A 15,387-nucleotide genomic window follows, 5' to 3' on the forward strand; every position below is an offset into this window, starting at 1 on the left:
ATGCAGGACATTTTATTCTAACCAAGTCTCAGAAATATTATGGTCCATGATTACAATAAGTTCTATTTGACTGTTTTGTCGTCGACTACGTTTACATGGACATCAGTAATTAAAATATTTGCCTTAAATATTTATAAAATCTGATTAAGACAATATGATTAAAGTGTTTACATGAGCTGCTTTTTAAATGTCTCTTTCATGATCCCGTTTTACATGTTATAGCACATAATTCGATTAACGTCATTGCATCATCAAGCTACCCACATTTCCTCTAGAGTTTCATGCAATTTCGGGTCTTTCATCATTAATTTGCCGACTTTAACTGCAGTTTGGCACTTTTACTTTCATTCAGGAACATTTCATGCTGAGGTATTGGATGCAAGAATAAACTGATGACTGTTTTAATGAATTTGATGCTGCATGCCAAATTGGGACAAAAAAACCTCTGCATTTCACAATGCACGTGTCTGTTGTACTTTACTGACTCGGTAAGTGCAGAGAATAGTGTCAAACAGCCGTGTGTGTATGGACTATCCTGTCGCAAAATGCGGCGAAAAATAAATCACGACGGAGATTTAGGTGTTTACACGTCTGTATTGCGGACATACTGTACTTAATAATGCGACTAAAATTGGCAAACTCCACATGTCCTAATTTGATTTCTGTTTAGTTCAATTATGACCTTAATTGGATAAAATTAATCAAAAATCGCTGTTTCCATGGTTGACACTTAATCAGAGTATTGTCTTAGTCATATTAAAATGTAATTATTGGTGTTCACGTAAACATCCTCAGTGATTTCTTTTGGTAAATCTCTTCTCCATAAGCTACACAACTTTGAAGTACCATTCATGTTGTAATGGAGCCTGATAAGTAGGGCCAGACAGAATCTGTGGACATTTTTTGCTATTTCTGCGCAGAATATTGTAAAAAAAACAAAAAGAAAAAAACTGCAGATTCATGCAGAATGACTTTGAGTGTATCGTAAAACTTAATATTTTAAATAGAAAAATAATACATTAATGTTTACTATGAAAATCCTACTAGATCCATTTATTTACAGCATTTTTCTTTCTCTACATGCGTGTGAAAGAGAAAATGAACAGAGAAAATAAACAGACAAATAATATGCGGCTCACTTTGCATGTGGATATGGCCATTTATTGAATTACTCTATTCAAACATGAGAGTGTTTTACATGAAGTGGCAGTTGGTTAAATATTTGTAACATAGCCTGTAATAAATAATAAATAGCCTACTGATAAAGTAAGTTGAGGTGATCACAAGTTCACAACTGTGAGGTGATGTCCTCCAACGGCAGGATAATCTTAATGTTATTTTGCTGTTTTTCATATGCCCACGTTTAAGATTTGAGGTAATAACATCGCCATGATGGTCAAAGAAATTAAAACATTATTTTCACCCCAACGCAATTTAATCGGGCACTAAAGGCTAAAGAACTTAATTCTTATATTTGCTTTTTGAAGCCTATGACTTCTCACCATGTATCTTTTTTAAAGCATACAGTATAGTGTAAGAGCATGTTTATTACCAAGAAAACTAAATCAAAATTATATTTTATTTGAACACATCACATACAGCAAGCTACGCCTACAGAACAGTCTGTTTAGTATTGTGAAAAGGCAAAGCTGAATATCTGTGGTTAAATAGCCACCCAGTGGTCAAATGCTGTGAGCGCACCAATTACCGCCGTCGCCGCTGTATGAATGGCGGCAAAAGGAACACATTGAAGTAGTAACATCAGTAGTTAACAAAGCAAGTCTCTTATATAATATAGCTACCGTAAATCGACTAAAAAACTACTAAAATTATTACTTTACAAAACTGTATTATATATAAATCATGTGAATGTTTTCATATTAGTCAGTAATATTACTAAAATTAATTTAAAAACTGAATAGATATAAATTTACACACATTTAATAGACTCAAAAACAGGTTACAATTTTGCGGAAATCTGCACACGCCTACTAATAAGAGATGTGCACTGTAAAATCTAGCAGGAGCACATTCCTAGACAATGCCTGATTTTAAACCACGAATCTGATGCCTTTTGCAGCAAAGCAATTTTGAAGTCGGAACACTCCGTACGGTTGCAGCAGCGCTACTCACTTCCCACCTCCAAAAAGCCTTTCTTTAGCTTAATCACCACCATAATGAAAGGGAAGAAGATCTGACCAGCGTAACTCCAATTCCATGACCGCTCAGGCTCAAATCACTCCATTCTCACTGCTTTCAGACTACAGATGCTTCTATAGAGAACCGCTTCATTGTAATGAAAGCATTTGCTTTGGGGGCCGAGATGGGAGATGTCCCACATCTGGTTGTCTGTGATGGCAACCCTTGGGTCCACTGAGCTGAGTGCTTTTCTGATTGCGTAAAGCTTAAATTGCGTCTCTCAGTGAACTGTTGTGCCTCTGCGATAGGATTTCATGAGATTAAAAAGCCTTCAGGCAGAGTGGACGCCAGCTTTTCAGAGAGGCCAAATGTAGGATGTGCTTGACACTTTCTAAAGCTAACAGGTGGGAAGGTGTAAAAACCAAAATAATTTTAATTTGCTGCACAACCATAATGACTTAAAACTCTTCTACAGGATTTAATGACATCTTCTGTCTACAAAGTTGCTCTAAAATAGTTATACGGTCAAAATTGGCACTAAAACCAGCAAGAAACCCCAAAACACACTTGATTCAGCATGGTGAATCTGTACTGCTCCCTACTGGTGAGCCCCTCGCTGGCTTACCACAATCCTCAGCCAGTTGTTTTTCAGCTTCTACTGATTATGTTTTCAACCTCTAGCATCATATGATCAGCCTATTGACTTAAATGAGAAAAATAAAGCTCATGACTGTCTTACGATTCCACTCTTTCTCCTTTCTGCGGACGATAATAAAGGACACGGAGGGGGAAAAAACTGATTCAATTTATAAAACCGCAGCAACATGACTGGCCTTTTCCATCCTGCCAACAATGGTCTTGGATTCATATATAGGAATAACTCTCAGGGACATTCACCTCGATTGTCCTGAAAACAACATTGTATGTCTAGAAATAGATGGTGGATTTAATTCAATGATGATTACTGCAGCACAATGGCTTAAAAGAGGTTGGAAATAAATCATAGAGAAATCGAGGAAGAAAAAAATACATATTATTGTGGAATATTTTGAGTTCAAACAGAACCGTTTCTGTCAAACATGAAACAAAAAAAAACAAAAATTAAAGCTGTAGAAAGCGATTGTTTGAGCCAGAGAATGACTTCATGGAAAGTCAACACATGACGTACCACAAGCTGATATCAGTGACTGCTATAAAGCTGATTTAATCAAAGCTAAATGTTTTATTGCAGCTGGCAGGGAACAAAAAAAGATCTTACACACTCAGATATCCGACTGTTTTATTTTAGAACAATTCCTTCTTTCTGGGTGGGTCTGGGATGAAATTGGGCTTAATGAGCAAACTGGTCAAAATGAAGATCTTGTTTGATGTTTGTTTAAAAAGATTTGATAGCAACTCACTCAGTCAGAATTTAGACAGTGTATGTTAGTCGTTCAATTTTTGTCTTATGTGTCTAATTCTGTAGCTTTATGTTTTGTTTCTAAGTCATTGCACAGATACCTGGAGTTCGTTAATTGAGATTGAACATATTTTATCTCTATTCTATTCATCAAACCAGAAATCAATTGAAATGTAGTAGCTTTGGTTTCTAAAATGTCTCCCCAAAAATTTTTATATTTGTGCAATTACTAAATATTCATTTAATATAAAAGAAAAATGTTAAGAGCCTATTTCTAATAAATGTCATTCTTTAAAGTGTTAAGCTATTAACTTTTAATATTAATAATCTAATATTAATAAATGTTTCCTGAGCCCTAAATATTTTGTTATACAAGTTTAAATTATATATATATATATATATATATATATATATATATATATATATATATATATATATATTTTATTTTTTTTTTACATTTTCCAGCTTTGTCATCACAGAAATGAGAAATCATAGAAAATGTTTCCTGTCAAATGCATTAATATTTCCTCAATATTTACTGTTTTTAATCTATTCTAGAGAGGAAAACAAGAAAATTATAGATGTTTATAGATATTTTACCATTAGTAAGATCACATTATTATTTAATATTTCATGAAAATATAACTTTGATCATTTATTCACAGAAAATGGAAAAAGGACAGTAAAAACATGTTTCTGGATCTTAAATACCGCACTGTAAAAGCGAAAGCTTAAATTACAGCCTTAAATTACAAAAGAATTATCAAGATGAAAACATCTTTATTCGAAAGTTTGCACACAAATTATCAGTAGCTAATAAAATATTTCATAAAAACATTTCAGTTAGCAAAACATTGTTAACATTAATAATCATTTACAATAATCAAATTTTAAAATAGAATAAAATAGAAAATATTTTCAACAGCAATATTAATTAATTTATTATTTATTTATTATTTCTAGGGGGAAAAAATGCAAGAAAATTATAGTGTACTTTTAATTTTGTCCATTTTAATTACTTTCCTATTACTATTACTATATACAAGTTACAATTAATATTTACAATTTAATGAAAATAGGTCAGTATAAAATATCATGTTTATAGATCTTAAATACTAAACTCTAAAAAGTGAAAACTTTAATTACAGCCTTAACTACAAAGCAATGATCTAAATGTTAACATCCTTATTTAAAAATCTGCACACAAATTATCAGTAGCTTATAACATATTTCATAAAAACATTTCACTCAGCATAACATTATTAACATGAATAATCAAAAATGCTTTTGAGCCCAAAACATTTTATTACAGTATATTATCTTAAAAGAGTGAAGAATTTGACACTAGAGAATGTTTTGTTTTCAGCTTTGTTAAAGTAGAAATATGTGAAATTTTGGTCACAGTTTACAATAAGGTTCATTAGTTAATGTCAATTAATGCATTTACTAACATGAACAAATAGTGAGCAATACATATACTACTGTATTTGTTCATGTTCGTTAGCGTTAGTTAATGAAAATACAGTAGTTCATTGTTAGTTCAAGTTAACTCATGGTGCATTAACTAATGTTAACAAGCATGGACTTGGATGTTTTACAATGCATTAGTAAATGTTCAATTATGACTAATAAATGCTGTACATGTGTTGTTCATGATTAGTTCATGTTAGTAAATGCATTAACTAATAAACCTTATTGTAAAGTGTTACAGAAATTTTAAAATAGAATAAAATAGAAAATGGATACTTTCAACTGCAATATTTATTGTTTTAATTCTATTTCTAGGGAATAATAACTGCAAGAAATTTATTGCACTTTTATTTTTTTCCCTTTTTTTTTCGTTTTTTTGTACCTTTAATAAATAGAATAGTGCAGAGAATTGACAGGAAATAGTTGGGAGCAGAGAGAGGGGAATGGTCGGCAAAAGACCTCGAACTCGGGTCGCCGTGAGCACCATGGTGCTATCTGTCAGTGCAGTTAACCACTAGGCTATTGTTATTATTATTATTATTATTATTATTATTATTATTATTAATAATAATTAACAAGTTCCAATTAATATTTACAATTTAATGAATATAGGTCAGTATAAAAAATTGTTTATAGATTTGTAATACTGCACTGTAAAAAGCAAAAGCTTAAAATACAGCCTTAAATTACAAAGAAATGATCTAACAACATGATAATAACAATTTGCACACAAATTATTAGTAGCTAATAAAATATTTTATATAAGCATTTCTCTAAAAATATGCATCTATTAGATTGCTAATCTAGAGAACAGATTAGTTTTCCTGAAGCTTTATAAATATACAGACATCAATTTTATTCATACAACCAACTCCTAGTCAAACGAAACCATGCATTGGCTTGCCAGATGTAATTTGCTTACATAATCTCAAATATAGTGTGACGCCCCCAGCTGTGGGAAGGTTCCAGTGAAGTGCATAACAGAACGAGCTTCTTTCATGGAATTATTTCATAGGCAGAGGCCTGAGGAATGTGTAGGTGTAATGACAGAGCGGGCGAAGATTACAGCGAGCGAGATGCTCGAAGTGAAAGGGGTGGCGAGGGTACTCACGCTGGTGACTCTGCGATAGATTTGAGCAGGGTTTTGACACTCGGAGTACGGGTACTCTGAGGTAGCCATCTCCAGCATGCACATCCCGAAGGCGTACACGTCCACCGACTCGTCGTATTTTTCCTCGTACATCTCAGGCGCCATGAACTCAGGGGTACCTTAAATCAAAAGAACCATTCAGAACTCTCAGTGCCTGAGATCTCTACTCACCCCAGCAGGGCCGGGGGGAGGAAGGGAGAGAGGAGGGAGGATACTGTTGCTCCGTACGGCCCTGAGAGGAGAGAAAGAGGGGGAGCAAAAGATATGGAGATAAAGAATAAAATAAAAAAAAAAGAGGAAGGGGGAAAACCGGCCTCAGTTATTTAGCAGTGAAAGAATCCAGTTTTTCTCTGCAAGGCCTTCAGATCTGACTAGCGCACAAAGCAGCCAAGCGATATTATGCAAACAGGAAGTTGATTTCAGCCAGACGCACGTGCACATTGGTGCAGGTTACTTTCAGAGCTGCCTGATTGGCTCCAGAACGGTGTTTATCTTTACAACACATTAAAATGGGGAACCGGACAGCGGTGGGTGACTAGCTATGGAACTTGATCCATGTAAACAACACAGTTATGGAAAACACATGACCGACTCACCTTTCGACCAGCCTGTAATGAGATAAGGTTAAGCAGGTGAAAGCACAGAGCAAGGCCATAGCTAGTGACAGGAGAAACTGTTGTGTGCTAGCCGCGTTAAAAGGCCTCACACAGAAAAACGAGTTATAATATCGATTCATATTTGAAATATTTCCGGTTTTTTGGGCATAGGTTTGCTTGTTGACTTACCACTTACTTGCCATTTTTAGCATACTTACTGTCTGAACTGCAGGACATTAAATAATCCATACAGTGGAGTGAGACCAGCTGAGATTACAGCCCTACAGTTTAAAGGAAACAATTCTCAAAACCAGGAAAAAAAAAAAAACAACTAAAAAGAAAATAAAAAAAGGAAATAGAGAGAAAGAATATGTATGGCAATATCTAAACCATCTGAAAGGACGAACGAGGGGAAAAAATCTGATGAGGCAATCAGGGAAACCTTTGGAAAAAGACGTTAAGATATTACTGACAGCAAGAGAATCTCTAGGACTGTAATAATCATAGACCACAGGTTCCAGACCAAAGTGATTATTCGGTTAATATTGTGTGTGAAAGATCCCCGCAGCTATCAAACTAACAAGCGCATGAGGCTTTGTTGTTACTCTTAATGCGTATATTACCCAAAACACCCCAAATTTTATGGAAACTTAAAGTGCATTTATAGGCCAATAAGTTTCAGGTGGGAAACAGCAGGATCTAAAGGTGTTCCCCCTGATTTACAAGAAGTTCTCCTCTGGTTTTCCCCGGTCTACACCCCATATTAAACCCAGTGCCCTTGGCTGGCTGGAAAACTGTGATCTAAGGTGAACAGTGTAGCTAAGAGCTACAGCATGCCTTAAATTTCTCCACATAAGTGATAGCAAATGCCCCACCTTCCCGATTTCACCTCATCATTAAAACAAGCAGTGACTTGACACATATTTTGGATAGCATATGGTGAACTGAATTGGAAGATGGGGAAAGCAAGAAAGTTCTAGTGCTGGGTCATACCTATGACGCTTTTAGCGAACGAAGAACGCTTGAGGGTGGCCAGGCCCAGATCACCGATCTTTACTGAGCCGGTGGGTCCGGTGATGAAGATGTTGTCACACTTCAGGTCCCGGTGGATGATTGGTGGAGCCCTGGTGTGCAGGAAGTGCAGGCCCTTCAGGATTTGTCGGCACCAGCTTCGCAACACCTTTATCTTCATCACCTTGAAGCGTTTCAGATATCTGAGGAACAAAAAGATTGGACAATTATCCCGATGTTCTTCTTCATTGGCCAACCACAAGGATTTTAGGACCTTGACATGAGTAAAAACAAACAGCAAATGTATAAACAGAAGATGATATGAGTTTTTTCAAGTCTGCTGTCTTGAAAAAACATTTAGACCAAGAAGAGAGTGAGTAAACGCTGTACTACACAGGGTAGAGTTGCACCTGCTCTTTTAAGTTCTTGCTTAAACTGTAAAGTCCACAGTAGAGGCTTAGAAGCTACTAGCTAGTTTGTAACTAAACCTGTTCTTATTTTGGTTGCACCACATGCTTTTAAGGCAGAATGTACTTAGTAAGTTGTAAGCTCTTCGTAAAGTAGTGCGGTCGCACTGAATGATGTAATACGCTTATTTCACGCAGCCGCCATTTTAAAGAACCAAAGCAAGGCTGCGGTGGGAAGAAACCTTGAAGTATAGGACCAGCACTGTGAACATTGCAGCAACATGCTGTGGACTACAAACCTCCAGCTGTTGCCGAGATTTTAAAATGCAGAAATGGTGTAAACCATCACTTTGATATTAAACAGTAAGTTTAATTTAAAAAAATAAAAGCAAATTAGGCATCAAACAACATCACAATCTCTGTAAGAGTAATATGCTCAAGTGTCCTCCAAGGCTTCAATTCATGGCACCAGTTAAACACCGTGGGGACGCTTTCCTGCTTCAGCCTATGTAACCCGGTGAGTGATAAAACACTGCAGTCCTCCGTAGCACACCCTCGTGTTGTCTGTAATAGTGTTGTCCCGGTACTGAATTTTTAAAACCAGCTAACATTGAAGCGCAGCGGAGTGGGGATAACTCAACTGATCTTCATGGCTGCTTCGCACTCCAGTCTTCGTGTATCTGTGTTTGCACTCAGTTTACCGCTCTTCACCCAGTGCAAACACAGATACACAGAGACTGGAGCGCGAAGCAGCCATGAAGATGTCGAGTCATCAAGCAGATCGCTCGGCTCGTCTGTGTTTGAGCTCAGTAAACAGCGGTGCGTGAAATGATGACCTTCTCGGCCAATCACAAGCATTTCTGTCGACCACGTGAACAAAGGGAAATCAGCGCCGTTTTAAGAAAGCCATCAACAGTGCCTTAAATGTTAGGGCGAAATTTTTCATCTAATTCAGTATTGTGACAAGTTTAATATAGTGAAAGAATCGGTTCATTAATTCGAGTTTGATAAATGGCATCTAAAACGTGTGTTTGAGAAAGAAAATGATAGCTAACTTGTGCCATTTTCCTTTACTTAGCTGAAAGTGAGCTTTGATATCCCTTTTTATTTTTACCATTCATTCAGATCGGACATTCGGGTCACTCGGAAGGCGGTGGAATAAAACATTTGTGTCTCTTTACCTTCGCTGATAAGATATACAGCCAAGCACATAACGTTCCTGAGCAACTCTCAACGATACTTCCGGGTTTCTTCCCAACGCAGCCTCGACTTGGCTTTTAAAAATGGCAGCCAAGTGAAATCAGTCTATAACCAATAAGAAGCTTTCAAATTGTTAGGTTTCAAAACATAGTTCTGCTTTGATATATGTTGCTCCAATAAAACCACGACATGGCCACGGTCTGGAGATATTATAATGTTGATGACTACAACATTGTCATATCAAACTGTAAAATATGTAAACTTTGGATTGCTGCCTGGTGTTTTAAGTTGAGGTGCTGTCTGTTTTTATATTAGATTACTTTTTATATTTACTGTTTCACTAAAGTCCAAAAGTGAAGAATTGATGTCATTTATTACTCAAGCTACGTCACAGAAGTACTCTGTTTGTTAAGAGAGTTGTTGAATGTTAAAATAAGGTGAATTAAATTAAAAATAAAGATCATCCGGGATCTGTTTCTTTACTCTTCTTTTTTTATGTATTATAGAAGTATCAGATTGGGTTTCGGGAACTTGGGGAAAAAAAACTGATCGGGACATTCCTACTAATCTCACTGTCATTTCTTTTCTAATGTTATACATTGGCTGCTGTAAATATTTAACTGGAAAATAGAGTTACGTTTAATGTTATACATTGGCTGCTGTAAATATTTAATTGGAAAATAGAGTTGCGTTTAATGTTATACATTGGCTGCTGTAAATATTTAATTGGAAAATAGAGTTACGTTTAATGTTATACATTGGCTGCTGTAAATATTTAATTGGAAAATAGAGCTACGTTTAATGTTATACATTGGCTGCTGTAAATATTTAATTGGAAAATAGAGTTGCGTTTAATGTTATACATTGGCTGCTGTAAATATTTAATTGGAAAATAGAGCTACGTTTAATGTTATACATTGGCTGCTGTAAATATTTAATTGGAAAATAGAGTTGCGTTTAATGTTATACATTGGCTGCTGTAAATATTTAATTGGAAAATAGAGCTGCGATTAAACTAAGTTAAATGGTGCAATACAAAGCTATTTAGTGGTGCGCAAGTTGTAAAGTAGTGCATCTTTACATCTTAACTTTCACATTGCTGGTGCAACCGGCCCCCAGCCCATTAAGATCAGTGCATATGAGAATCAGGCGGAATTAAACGATTACACAAAGATGGGTCTGGAAGCAACCATACTGACAGTTGCATTCTCTTCTATTACACAGCAGTAGTCCCAGATAAAAGAGAGGACAACAGCATGTGAAGACGGTGGTACAGCACTTTCGTTAGATTAGCTTGGCCTAATCAAATCTTGGAGCTGAGCCACAGCCAGGATTTGGCCATGTAATCCTCATTACAACAATCTACTCAGTTCAGGCACCAATACAGTGGGAGCTGGGTACCCTTTATCCCATAATGCCCTAGGTGAAGATGGGCACAAGCAAAACTTAAAGGCATAGTTCACTCAAACATGACATTTTACTCATTATTTACTCACTCTTGTGTGGTTTTCAAACCTTTGGACCTTCTGTTGAACACAAAAGAAGATATTTTGAAAAACTCTGAAAGTCTGTAATAATTGACTTCTATGGTAGAAGGCAAAGGCTACAGTTTTTTTTTTTAACAAATGAAAGTCAAATAGGTTTTAAACAAGTGAGTAAATGATGACGGAATTGTAATTTTTGGGTGAACTATCCCTAACATATACAGTAGCACGGTTGACTCATTTGTTATAGGGTGTGACATGGTTGTCTAGAGGAGAATCGGATAACTGATTTTACAGATGTTTACGGATGACTGTTATTGTGACTCATGAATCAAATTCTTTCCCCTTCCTTTTCCTCTTCTCATAGTAAAAGAAAAAAAAATGGTTGATTAACATCAGATCAGCTTTTCCAAGACTGCTTGAGAGGAGATATGGCAAGCCGAGTGTTTTTGTGTAAACAGATAACATCTGTAGTTTGCTTAGTAAGACCGAAGCGAGCATGAGTAGTGCTTCGCCCAGCAGTCGGAGGTGGGTGGTGGTACAGGTCATCTTTGATGGAGTGTGCCAGCTGACTGACAGATGGGATCCGAGCCAAGGGTAAGTCCCGAGGCGATGCGGGTGCGAGCAACAAAGCCTGATTCAAAACGGTCTCATCACTCAACACACCCAGCAGCTCCCACAGAGCCTCAACAGGCTGTTCTCCAGCTACACCAACAACTCTCTCCACACTTCCAAAACAGTAAAGTCATTCAAAACAGTCTGTCTCTGACTTTATAAACAGTGAAACTCTTAAGAAAACATGCATTTTGATTTCGGATTTAACTGTAATGGAGTAACAATGCTTGAAGGGTCTGTTTATGTATGTTTCTATTCTAAATGAGGTCATAAAGGGCTGCCGTGGCCTAATGGTTATGACTTGGGATCCAAAGGTTGCAGGTTTGAGCACCAGCAGGGATTGTTGACATGGAGAGTAAACAAATATACCACTTAAAACCCCGGCTAAGGTGATTCCCTTGAGCAAGGCACCGAACCCCCAACTGCTCAATAGGCAGCTCACTGCTCTGGTTTATAAGTGTAAGGGTGCTTTCACACTAGCACTTTTGGTCCACATGACGTCAAAGTATGGTACGTTCAGCTAGTGTAAACGTGTCTTCCGAACTTGGGTGCTCACCCACGAACCGTACCCGAGTCAGCCTGAAAAAGGTGGGCCTGGGGTACGGTTCATCACTTCTTATTTAAACGCAATCGTATCAAAAAACGAAAGTGAACCGCCAACTGCACAACAATTTTTAGTTTTCATAACGTTCATTCGTGTGTGTATGTCTCTGTATCCCCTACCTTGGTGACAAGCGGGACTGACCCCGTGCAAACAGTGATAATGTCTGCTTGTCTTGAACAAAAACGACTTCTGCAGACACTGCGTGATGTTCTGAATGTTTTGAATATATTTTGCAGCAGATAGACGCACGTGGCTTTCTGTATTTTGGTTTTGGCAACAAAAGCAAAAGAATCAGTAGAAGCAGAATGATGTGATATGCAGACGTCTCCATTTTGGCGCTTTGCTTTCGTGGCCGCCACCTAACTTAATGACGAAAGCGTACCGGAGTTCAGAGGGAAAAAAAGACGACGTGAAGGCAAGAAGCCAAGAAGGTGGCAAGGGGGGACAATCAAACTTGAAATCAATCCAGGCAACTGAACCAGGTGTGAAAGCACCTTAATTCGCTTTGGAAAAGTGTTGCAGAAATGTTAATGGCAATGCTGGACTATAAAGCTTCAAAAGGTGAACAAAAAGTTTTTATTCAGGTTTTAGACTACACGAAAACCAGTCAAGACTTTTTTGGCACAACTGACTTAATGTATGATGTACAATAGATACTAGAATGAATCGTAAATGGAATTTATCATAAAGTATGATTAAGAATCATTTAATCTTGCATGATGTGTTACAGTGGATGAAAAGTGACTCAACTTATGGGATGCTTAAAATCCCAACAGAAAGAATAAAAAGTGTAATTTTTTGGGTCCAACATGCCGCTTGTGACAGTGACCTCTGAACATAATTTATGGTCAAATTAAAAACAATAGTATTGGTGCTGCTGTGTGAAATTATGCAAAATAGAAAGACCATTGTTCAGCAACCAAAGGTTATAAAGGAAATAGACGTTGTCCATTGGTACCGCACACTGGTACTATCCATTGTTCGATTGGTACCTGAGTCGATACTTTTGAAAACCCTAGTAGTAGTTACTGCATGTTTGTTGCTCACGAAACAACAAGAATTTACTCAGGGAGTCAAAATCAGATAACCTAGTGAATGTGACATAAAAATATTGTCTGCACCCGGCATTGCTTTAAAGGAGGACACAAAGACGGACAAGCCCCCCTCTGGACAGTTAGGTCTTTGATGACAACAATGAAAACAATGATTGGTTAAGCATGGCACGGCCGCCTCTGTGGAACGCTGTTCCTACCTGACCTCCTGATTGTTGTTTATCTTTGTGATGGAGGAGCAGCCATGCAGAACGCCACACATTGCTGGGATGCCAGGGGTGACGACCACAAGGCAAGCCTATTTGTCATTTTTTTCCCTTTTCACTCATTTCCACATGCCTCCCCCACTGCCTTTCTCTCTCTTGGAGGTAGCAGCAGTGTTCCTGCGCTATCTGGCTAATTGTGCGTGACTGGGACAATGAGGATGATGGATCTCCATGTGGACTCATCATCCTTAAGTGTCCTGGAAACTCATGACAACCAATGATTGCAATCAAAACTTTGACTGATTTATTCAATAAACTTATTATATTGTATAATTCAATTTGCCTGCTCTTTTATAGAATCAGTATTCTCCCTCAATACTTTATTCCCAGTATTATTCTTTCCATAGGCTTCAAAGAAAGCTTATAAAGTTTCTATGCCATAGAAACCATCATTTAATTATTATTAATAATAATACAATTAAGCTCCTTGCAATGACCTCATATTGCAGTCAGGCTTATATGACTTGGTGTGTGTGTCAGAGCCCTCACATCCACAGGAGGGGGCTGCTGGCCCAATGTGTGGTTTTTATCAGACTAAAGCTCCACAAAGAGTTTAGCACCCACAATGCATGTCTCACATGGAGGTGACATGCCACTGTTGGTCTGCGATCACTCTGGTAACAGTTCAAACTCAATCGCTCTATTGTGACTGTGTTTTGTAACGGATAATCACAGCCTCTGTGGATGGTGATGGGCATGAGGCTGGTGAAAAGCTCATTCGAAAGGCCATCCTGTTGTTGCATTTGAATGCTGTACCACAATGCAATTTTAAACACAGTGGGTGAAAATAAAACTACAAAAGCAACAGAACAAATAAAGAAAGAAGGTAATACTTTATATAAGGAATAGGCTGTGAAAGATGTTTAATTGCCTTAGTGTTTGACCTATTTGTATATGCCCTACTTTTGGGCAGAATTTGTATAATAGTCTATATAAGGGTTTTAAAAAGTTATAAACATTAAATGGTCCCATGTGATATTTATTCCAAGTCACATTGGTATAAAATAGTGTTTATCCAAAAAAAAAAAAAATAAATAAATAAATAAAATAAATTCAATCTATTATTTAACCAAAATCCTTGAAAAGTAGTGTGTATTTTATGGCCATACACCCAAAGCGCTTCACAATCATGAAGGGGGGTCTCTCCACACCACCACTAGTGTGCAGCATCCACTTGGATGTGCATAAGATAATTAAACTATTTGGTTCTCTCTGACATGATCAGAGAAAAAGCACAAGTGCACCATTTTGGTACATCCGGATATTCTATGAACCGACAGCTATGTTCAAAGTCTCAGATTAGTCCCCTTATTGATCCCAGCTTGTACACCAGCCAGAGACTTCTCACACCTGCAGCTTCTCCATGTTGGGTTCTTTAGCCTCTGGCGCCTAGACTGCAGCTCTACACAAGAAGTTTGGCCAGAGAAGCTGAGTCTGGTTTCTCTCAAGGTTTTTTCCTTCACTTCCATCAATCGGTGAAGTTTGTTCCTTGCCACTGTCCCCACTGGCTTGCTTGTTTTAAGGACTTGTGGAGCTGCGCATTGATATATTTGCTCTTCAGTGTCTGGATTTTTAGCAGCGAAAAATTAAACACTGAACTAAATTGAACTTCAACTCTGAAGACTAGACTGACACAGTTTCAATTTACTAGAACTTCTATGTTAAGCTGCTTTGACACAATTTACATTGTAAAAGCGCTATAGAAATAAAGATGAATTTAATTGAATTCAAAGACTAATTCACTTCGATTACATGTATGACCAGGATATATATTATTTTACTTTAAACATCAGGCCTTCAAGCAACACCAGGGTGAGTTGAGGATAACCATTTACCTAATAGTACAACACTAGAAAAATACTGTATCATTCATTAGGCAATAATAAGACGGACAACACAATATGCAACTCTGCACAGGAAGTTTGGCCAGAGGAGAAATGGTGTGCCCAACTGAGCCTGGTTTCTCTCAGGGTTTTTTTTCCTTCATTTTTGCC

At 37.2% G+C, this 15,387-nt stretch overlaps 1 protein-coding gene across 50 annotated transcripts in view; it reads right to left on the bottom strand.

The window, feature by feature from the left end:
- wnk1b (WNK lysine deficient protein kinase 1b) overlaps positions 1 to 15,387 on the bottom strand; it is a 107,810-nt gene that overhangs the window by 50,852 nt on the left and 41,571 nt on the right. For all 50 annotated transcript variants that reach the window (XM_073947018.1, XM_073947012.1, XM_073947010.1 and 47 more), the window contains exons 4-5: positions 7,748 to 7,968; positions 6,120 to 6,277 (exon numbers count right to left, since the gene is read on the bottom strand). In XM_073947018.1, the coding sequence (XP_073803119.1) occupies positions 6,120 to 6,277; positions 7,748 to 7,968 (379 nt within the window). The remainder of the gene's footprint in view (positions 1 to 6,119; positions 6,278 to 7,747; positions 7,969 to 15,387) is intronic.

The sequence above is a fragment of the Danio rerio genome, chromosome 4, assembly GCF_049306965.1.
Source record: "Danio rerio strain Tuebingen ecotype United States chromosome 4, GRCz12tu, whole genome shotgun sequence".
Taxonomy (NCBI): Eukaryota; Metazoa; Chordata; class Actinopteri; order Cypriniformes; family Danionidae; genus Danio; species Danio rerio.